Here is a 9948-nt window from a genome sequence, read left to right on the forward strand (position 1 = left end):
TGCAGGATTTGTTTTGTGTGGTGCACACATACCACATAGATGCATTCTCTCATAGCTAGGCCCAAATTTACCACTCACAGCTTATCAGAGTGAGCTGAGCTCATGGCATAGATCTACGGTTTGGACCCTGAACGTAAAGCCGTAGATCTACGGCACGGACCCTGAAAAGGTTAAATGATATGAACATTAAATTCCAGTTTGTTGACTAGTATTAGACCTTTGAATTTCTCTTCTTTTTTAATCTCATTGATCCTAATGTCCAACTGTGGACATGGTTTATCCCCCAAAGATAAACAGAATTTTTTTCAGCACCATGGGTGAGTTTGTTGGTAATCATCCATCCATTGATTTTTTTAGTTTGTCATTTGCTACAGAGCTTGTTTGCAAGGAGTCTGAGTTACACATCTTAAAGGTAGTGTCATCAGCAAAGTGTATGATTTCAGATGTTGGGTGGCATTTGATAGGTCATTGATACAGACGAGGCAAAGAAGAGGGCCCAGAATGCTATCTTAGGGGATACCTAAGTTCAATGGTAAGGTGCTACACGAGGTATCATTAATGGTTGCATGCCATTCATTTAAGTATTACTGGAAATATGTGCAACAGTGCCCTCTGAGTCCATAGTGATTATGAGTGGCAGTGTGTCAACAGCATCAAAGTGTTTTGCAGGTCTTTAAGGTGCTGAACTTGGGTAACTGTTGCTCACTGTATGTAATTCCTATAAGTGTTCAGCATCCTTAGAAAATCATTAAAATGATTAAAGATTAAGGATTTTATTTCTTTGCAAAGGATGAGTCAGGGGACTCCCCCAGTAAATGCAAACTGCAGTTGAACATGCATACCCAGAGTCGTTTATTCTAGGATCTCATTACAATTGGACCAATTCTACTGGCTCACCCGTCTCGTATTAAACAGCAAACCTCAAGTAACCTGAAGTGAGGCAGCATTAGTTTATGCAAGTGTGAGCGATAGAGAGCAAGAGCAATGCAGAGCATGAACGACTGAAAGTCCAAGGGATCAAGGGTGCAAATGACAAAGAATGCAAGCAACCAAGAGTCCAAGCGAAGGAGAATGAGTGATGGAATGTGAGCAGTGGAGTGTGTTAGCAATGGAGTGTGTCCCTGATGGTGTTTGTGAGGGATAGGGAAATAACAAACTGAATTATTTGTTGTATTATAGTGTGTTGGATAGGGAGAAAACATGGTGTATGTGTAGTAATGGAGAGTTCCATAAATATGAAACTCTCAACAAGAAGACGCAAAGCATTCCCTAGCTGTCAAAATATTGTTAAAATACACTTCCTGCATCTAATGTAAATTTTAAAGCAGACTGCATAGTATATCTATCATCTATTGGAACCTGCTTATCCAGCCCAAAATAGCTGTCATGTATCTTTATGCAATTACTGTCACCACTTTAACTCAAACCCTTCCTCTTCAAGGATTATAACCAAAATTGTCAAACAATCTATGTATCAATCTCTGCTCATCAACATATTACAGTATATTAAACCCAGCAAGCAAATAATCAAACCTTCAGCTACTGCATATACATTTTTTTTTTTTTTATCACACTGGCCGATTCCCACCAAGGCAGGGTGGCCCGAAAAAGAAAAACTTTCACCATCATTCACTCCATCACTGTCTTGCCAGAAGGGTGCTTTACACTACAGTTTTTAAACTGCAACATTAACACCCCTCCTTCAGAGGGCAGGCACTGTACTTCCCATCTCCAGGACTCAAGTCCGGCCTGCCGGTTTCCCTGAACCCCTTCATAAATGTTACTTTGCTCACACTCCAACAGCACGTCAAGTATTAAAAACCATTTGTCTCCATTCACTCCTATCAAACACGCTCATGCATGCATGCTGGAAGTCCAAGCCCCTCGAACACAAAACCTCCTTTACCCCCTCCCTCCAACCTTTCCTAGGCCGACCCCTACCCCGCCTTCCTTCCACTACAGACTGATACACTCTTGAAGTCACTCTGTTTCGCTCCATTCTCTCTACATGTCCAAACCACCTCAACAACCCTTCCTCAGCCCTCTGGACAACAGTTTTGGTAATCCCGCACCTCATCCTAACTTCCAAACTACGAATTTTCTGCATTATATTCACACCACACATTGCCCTCAGACATGACATCTCCACTGCCTCCAGCCTTCTCCTCGCTGCAACATTCATCACCCATGCTTCACACCCATATAAGAGTGTTGGTAAAACTATACTTTCATACATTCCCCTCTTTGCCTCCAAGGACAAAGTTCTTTGTCTCCACAGACTCCTAAGTGCACCACTCACCCTTTTCCCCTCATCAATTCTATGATTCACCTCATCTTTCATAGACCCATCCGCTGACATGTCCACTCCCAAATATCTGAATACATTCACCTCCTCCACACTCTCTCCCTCCAATCTGATATCCAATCTTTCATCACCTAATCTTTTTTGTTATCCTCATAACCTTACTCTTTCCTCTATTCACTTTTAATTTTCTTCTTTTGCACACCCTACCAAATTCATCCACCAATCTCTGCAACTTCTCTTCAGAATCTCCCAAGAACACAGTGCCATCAGCAAAGAGCAACTGTGACAACTCCCACTTCATGTGTGATTCTTTATCTTTTAACTCCACTGCACATACATACAACATCAAATACGTAGTTTTAAGTCATCGTTTCAGTCTGCCTGAAAAGCTCTGCGTAACCAGGGGATTTTCCACAAAGTTTTTATTACATGTAAAAACTGCATACTGTTTACAGGAAAGCCTCTGAACTTTGGCATCCCTCTTGTCAGTGTCCTGATATTTCAGCAGTTATCAATTAAGCCATTGTTTATGTTTGGTGCTTTTTTCTGCCTTTCCGCCTTTTAGGGCCTGACACATGCAACAGCTCCGTCAGGGAAGGGCATTGTATGTTCTGCATATTCATTTACTTACATATCGTTTTTCTAGGCCTAGACGCATGAAGCACTTAACATATGATAGTGTAAACATTTTAGCAAGTGTTTTATATGTGTTCGATAGTGGAAAGAATGCTATTTTCCACTCTCAGCAATTTCTGTTTATCAGGGGGTCAGGAACTTAACTGCCAAAAACAACAGGGCCCTCCACCACTGGGGTGGTGAATATATTTATTGTAAGAACTCTGAATAAATGAATAACGAGTACAATTGAAAACAGCTGCATTAGCGAAACACTGTAAGCTGAAGCACTGTAAAGCAGGGTTTGCTTGTATACATTTTTTTAATACCAGAAATGAGTTTATAGTTGTATTTTTATACTGTAATGGCAAATTAAAAAATATGGTAGTCTGATCTGTAAATGACACACTATTATTTGAATGAATTATTGCAAATGGAGAATAATTCTGCTCTAATAGTTTGGCTGGAAACATTTTAAATAGCAAATTTAAAAAATATACAGTCCCTCCTAACTTAACGACTGAGCTCTGTTCCTAAGAGTAGGTTGGTAAGCAAACTGGTCATTAAGCAAGGAGCAAACCATTCTGGTAGTGGGTTTGTGTCAACCATCTTTAGATATTTTTTTATGTCACATTTGCACCATTTATAACATTTTAATTATATTTTTAAATGTTTATACAGTATTGTACTGTATACTGTAATAAATAAAATAGAGGACTCAGCTCTAATATATGTTACTACTAAGGTCTCCATATTGGCCAGAGAGCTGGTCGTAACTCCGAGCGGTCAGTAAACAAGTACATCGCTAAGTGAGGAGAGGCTGTATGCAGTCTGTATAGTACTATGACATTTTGCAACATACAATCAAGAAGGGCTAGATGAGAAACCACTAAGATATACTATTTATTTAAAGTGAACAGAAGCTATTACCAAGGAATAACCCACACCATGTTATCACCTCCACTATCTGATCATTACAGAAAACCCTCTATTAATGGATTTTGAATGCACTTCTGAAATACAGGGCAAAATTTGCAGAGTCAATCAATTCAGAAACAAGGAACAAAGTGGGACTGGTTACAGAACTGCCCATTGTTATTGTAATCATGGCAAAACAGTCTCATCCCTATCCACCACAATCACAACAAATACCAGGCACCTGCTTCCCCCGTTAGTCCATAAAATTAAGGGTTTATTCTAAAATGGAATCCACTCTGATTTACATCCATGAACCCAATCACCACTGGGGGCACACAGGTAAATATATGAATAAGTAAATACATGAATAGGTAAATATATGAATAAAAAAAAGCATGCCAATAGTTGCCAGATCAGGATTTTCCTACGGCTACAGATTAAAATCATCATAAATATAACAACTGAGCATTGCCTAGTCTTTGGTACCTTCAAAGTTAAAATGTAGTCAGTTACATAAAATAATCAACTGTCATTAGAGCATGTATTCTGTATACAGCATCATCAACATCGAACTAGCTGCATGGGAAATTAAAAATAAATGTAAAATTTGTTTAAACAGAAATTACCATATATATTTTGAATAAGCTTGACAGAACATTCTGTATGCAGCAGACCTGAAAATAATAAAATTTCTGAGTTGAATATTTAAGCAAGGCACAAACAAGCAAACTGCATAAGTTTTAATGCACAATATATAAAGAGATGGCTAACTAAAAATGTAACAAACAAATACATTACAATACATTCTAAAATGAGTCTTATATACCTTAATGAATTAAAAAAAAAAATGGCCAGCCATGCACAACACTTATACTCTGTAATTGATTTCTAAGGCTTAAGAAGGCTGCAGCCTTGCCAAAATTATCTTCAGAACATTTACCAAGCAAAGCACAACTGACAACTGCCACAGTCTAAGGTCTAATATTAAAAAATATTTAAATTTGTTAGTTGTTCACCAATAAGGTTGAATGACACTTAAGGTTTGATAGCTTTGCACACTGTAAGGAGGCTCAGGTATTTTGTATTTATATATAACTGTCATGCTTTATAGTGCTTAAAATAAGATCAGATAAATAAATCCTTCCTACCTACTCTAATTCAGGGTGGCATGAAACTGAGTAAAGAAAAACTTATAAATGCATAAATCACACGCTAATCCTGATATAGTGCATTTATTCTCGCACCTTACCACATACAAGTAAATTTGTTTCATTTTATCGACTCTGAAAAAGAAAATTTTAAGTGAAAATTATGAAGCACACAAGAATTGTTTAGGACCAGAAGCTTATGGATGAGCAAATAAAATGCATCATTCATTTAATAAGGATTGTAACAATATGAAATTAGAATGCACGTACTGTGAAGGATAAAAGTACAAATGAATGCAGAGTAGCAAGGTGGAGAATAGAAAGGTTTTGTAAGAAAATGAAAACAGTCACAGCTCAAACATCAGGTTAGAAGAGAAACACTTATACGTATTCATCTTTTAGGAGCGACTTGTGGACTATACAGATCCTTGGGCCCAAAATATATTCTGCATCATTAAAAACACCAGTACATAAGTACATCTAAACACAATTAAAAAATCAGTAAAATAAATGTTAACACTCACAATAACTTCAAAACCTGTGCCTCCTTGAGCAATCTCATTTTGTTTGTAGGACAAAAAACTTTGGGTCATTTCTTGAAAAAGTCTGATAGCAGCATATAACAAAGAATTCCACAGCTTATCAGTTTAGCTGATATATAAAATGTTGAAACGCTCAGTTCCAAAATTTACTCGAGAGAAAGAGAGTACTATACTGTAATTATGAGCAGCAGGTAAAAAAGGTATAATGAAACCTCAAAAGAAGAGAGCAACAACTCCTGCTGTTTCTCGAGATGATGAATCGTGAAAAAAATTGAGAGAAGCTACAGTTACAGAGCTTATTAATAAGATAACATAGACTCTATTCTCTCAAGCATCAATATAGGGCAAAAACTGAGGTTAATTTGGAAATAATATTGAAAATGTGAAAACTGTCTCTTGAGATTTAGGTTATTGACTTAATGTGCATCAAAGCTTTGTGAATGATGATTTAGCTAATTTAAAACTGTGGATTCTCCATGAATACTCAAAGAGTGCTTTAACCCTTAAACTGTCCAAATGTAGATCTACGTCCACGTGAAGGGGGCTCCAAACGTAGATCTACGTTTTTTTTTTACATGCTTTCAAATGGGGAAAATCAAGGTCGGAGTGCTACGCATGTGAACGTAAATCTACGTTTGGACAGTTTAAGGGTTAAAATAATAAAGGCTAGTAAAGCTTGCCAAAAAGTAAAGAATATTCTGCTGTTTTCTTAAGTGATAAATGAAAAAACTGGATTTTGAGTCAAACTAGAATGGAACTTAACATGACTGCTTCTCTCCCACTAAAGGCTGTAACCAATATCAAAGCTTTGAGTAGAAATGAGGGTTCAGTGTCCACAGAAAAGGAAAATTTTGTGAAAGAAGTGCACTGAACTGAGTCCTCAGCCCTTGTGTGTATGTAATGGAAGAAAGTACAGTGGACCCCAACTTAAGATATTAATTCATTCCAGAAGTCTGTTCGGGTGCTGTTACCAAACGAATTTGTTCCCATAAGGAATATTGTAAATTAGATTAGTCTGTTTCAGACCCCCAAAAATACACGTACAAAAGCACTTACAAAAAATAAACTTACATAATTGTTCAAGTTGGGAGCTGATCGTAAGGCGGGGATCCACTGTATTGGGAATACTGACGAGTTGTAGATGATAAAGACAAAAGCAGTAATTAGAAACTTTATTTAAGCCAACGTTGCGTCTGAACAAGACTTGAATAAGTCTGCCGTGCAAGCTAAACACTGCTCGTATCTTTATCAACTAAAATGTGTGAGTATGCTGGAAGAAATACAGCTAAGGCCATTAAAAAAGAAAAAGTGTATGGAATAATATGGACTTTAGGAACACTACAGGCATTAATAAAAAAGACAAACAGAAGTTTCATCACTTGGTGAATACAGTAACAACATTCAAGTCTAGCACCAGTAAGCCAGAGGTCACTGCTGAAGTGCCAATAACTGGCAATTCTATTGGGAATTTTGCTTCATTAAATTATATACAATGTATGTTCTTTTCCCATCGAAGCTGCCCTAAACTTTAAATTGTCTATCAGAAAAGTTCCTTTATTATATGGCAAGTGACTTTACATGAGTGAACAAGATACTCCAATGAACAATGACATTGCTCGCCCAAGAAATTATCTTTCTTTCTTAACATACGTTTTAATGGAATATCTTTTGTCATATATTAGGTTATGGTTAGTTGAAAGCTTCAACTTTATCACCCGACTCACTTTTAATAAACTTCAAATCTTGAAGTATACTCATCAGGAGTACAATATGAAAGCCCACTATGCCATTTCAGGTCACTAAATTTACAGCGTTTTACCAGAAAGTGACTTTATACAACCTTGAGCAATGTTGTAAGCAAGCCTTGTTTAACATCACATGTACATTTTCTTAAAACATACCACTTTAACCCTTAAACTGTCCAAACGTAGATCTATGTTCACATGCATAGTGCTCCAAATGTAGATCTACATTTCTTTTTACATGCTTTCAAATGGAGAAAATTAAGGTTGGAGTGCTATGCGTGTGAACATAGATCTATGTTTGGACAGTGTGAGGGTTAAAAGAGGCAACCTGAAAGGAAGATCGTGGTTCAAGGAACAAATTTGATCTAAAATATATGACAAAACGTTATGCCTTCCCAAAGACATAACTGTATTATGCTGTTAATACTAATATGTACTTTATTATAGAATAGTACTGCAGCTGCATGTAATGCTAACCAAGTACACATAAAGGTTTTATGGAGTAATGTATAGTATTTTATTTTTGAGACTAGCCACTGCTTTCATAGCATTTTACTTATGGGCCTCCCACAAACAGAAATATTTTTTTTTTTTAGTAGTGCTATTTTTTTATGATTTGAAGCACAACCCCTTAAAACTACCCATAGAATTTTGTTCAAAATGTTCTTAATTTATTTCTCATGCCCAAAACTTTTTTCCTTCTAGATATTCTTTCTTATGAATGTCAATATTAACTTATGAGTGGAATACTTAAAGAGGCAGGTCCTCTGAAACACAAAATGAGCTCCAATCTGAAACAAAATTTATTAAGAAGGCATAATTTTGCATTATTTCCTAATTCTAAAGCAGTGGAACCTCGAGAAAAATAACCATAAATCTGGGAAGTTTGACTATACAATACAGAGCCTTGGACTAATAAATTATCAAAAGTTAATAATAATAATTCATGTTATGTGCTAAACCCATGTGGGTCATTCAGTGCAAAACATGGTGGAGGCTTGATCCTCCAGTTCCTGAGTGTGAAACAGATGTACCTATTTATACTCATTTAGTTGTCTATTTTCATAAGTTAAAAGGAACAGTAAGCAAGGGTAGTACCAAGAAGCTACCTAAGTCATAACCTAGCAAGTTTATTTAGGTATAGGTACACATAAGTACAATTATCATACACAGTAACATATGCATAAATTACATAGGATAACCCCAAAAAAAAAAAAGGTCAGACAAAATGACTTATTTCCACTGGGGTCCTTAATTCTCATTATCTTAAATAAAATTTGTTATGTCTAGACTACTTGCACTGCACAGTGCCAGCAACTGTATATACCATCATGCAACACACAGTTTAGAACTTAATCTAGTGTAATAGCTGATAAACTTTAGTGAAGTGTAGATGTAAGTTTATTTTGGACCTGGCAACACACACTTTAGAATTAACTTAGGGTAGCTTAATTTATTTTAATGCTTAATAAACTTTGGCGAGGTGTGGATGTAAGAAAGATTATATAAGTAAGTTTATTCTGGTACAGGTACACATAAGAGCATTTATCATACCTAATAACATACATGTAAATTACCTAGAATAACCCATAGAGCCAAAAGTGACTTAATGCACTGAGGTCCTTGATGTGTCCCTGTTACCCGGACAACAGTACCACAATCCAAAATAATTTTCTGCACTGCAGAAATTCCATGGCACTGTATAAGCATCTTTATTCATTTATATACAGTCTTCCACATATATTAATATCTCAATAAAACTGCAAATTTCTACAGGCATGACATGACTCCTGAGGCCACTCTCTAGAAGTGAAAACTAAGATAAATATATTAAAACTTAACATAGATAAGCAGTGATAGGGTCTGTATTAACCTTGCTTATCTCTGGGCCACAGTAATGCATGCAAATTCCAGTTGAAGGAAAAAAATCACGTATCCAAGATTCCGTAGATGCATCGACCTGTCCCGTTGGTGTTTTGTAATAGCTTAATTACACTAATCTATCGTTGATAATTACGTTACTTCCTCTAGTTTACCTTGTACTTTCGTTTTGGAGGACAGTAGATGATCTCATTGGAGTCGATCCTCTGGATGAGTAAGGCATCATCGTCACCATCAAACTCCATAAACCTGTCAGTGGCCAGGTGGCGCTCCATGGCTTGGTCACACCTGCTGCACCACCATCACTAGTGGCCCTGGCCAACAACTTTGAGAGGCACTAGTGTCAACAGGAGAGCCACAACACCCAGCCACTAGTGTCAACAAGAGAGCCACAACAACCGCCCCTACACCACTCATCTTCTTGATGTAAACAAGTGACGGTCGTGGTGGCCATCATCACCACAGAGAATGGTGCCTCCAGTGACGGTCGTGGTGGCCATCATCACCACAGAGAATGGTGCCTCCAGTGACGGTCGTGGTGGCCATCATCACCACAGAGAATGGTGCCTCCAGTGACGGTCGTGGTGGCCATCATCACCACAGAGAATGGTGCCTCCAGTGATGGTCGTAGTGGCCATCATCACCACAGAGAATGGTGCCTCCAGTGACGGTCGTGGTGGCCATCATCACCACAGAGAATGGTGCCTCCAGTGATGGTTGTGGTGGCCATCATCACCACAGAGAATGGTGCCTCCAGTGACGGTCGTGGTGGCCATCATCATCACCACAGAGAA

At 37.6% G+C, this 9948-nt stretch overlaps 1 protein-coding gene across 2 annotated transcripts in view; it reads right to left on the reverse strand.

The window, feature by feature from the left end:
• The window catches only part of LOC128699137 (serine/threonine-protein kinase stk11-like), a 40563-nt gene extending 30915 nt beyond the window's left edge, over positions 1-9648 (reverse strand). The window contains exon 1 of one of the 2 annotated variants that reach the window (XM_070096561.1): positions 9310-9648. In XM_070096561.1, the coding sequence (XP_069952662.1) occupies positions 9310-9429 (120 nt within the window). In that variant the 5' untranslated portion in view covers positions 9430-9648. The remainder of the gene's footprint in view (positions 1-9309) is intronic. The other variant, XM_053791679.2, reaches the window with a different exon arrangement.
• Between the last annotated feature and the right edge of the window lie 300 nt (positions 9649-9948).

Source organism: Cherax quadricarinatus, chromosome 54, assembly GCF_038502225.1.
Source record: "Cherax quadricarinatus isolate ZL_2023a chromosome 54, ASM3850222v1, whole genome shotgun sequence".
Taxonomy (NCBI): Eukaryota; Metazoa; Arthropoda; class Malacostraca; order Decapoda; family Parastacidae; genus Cherax; species Cherax quadricarinatus.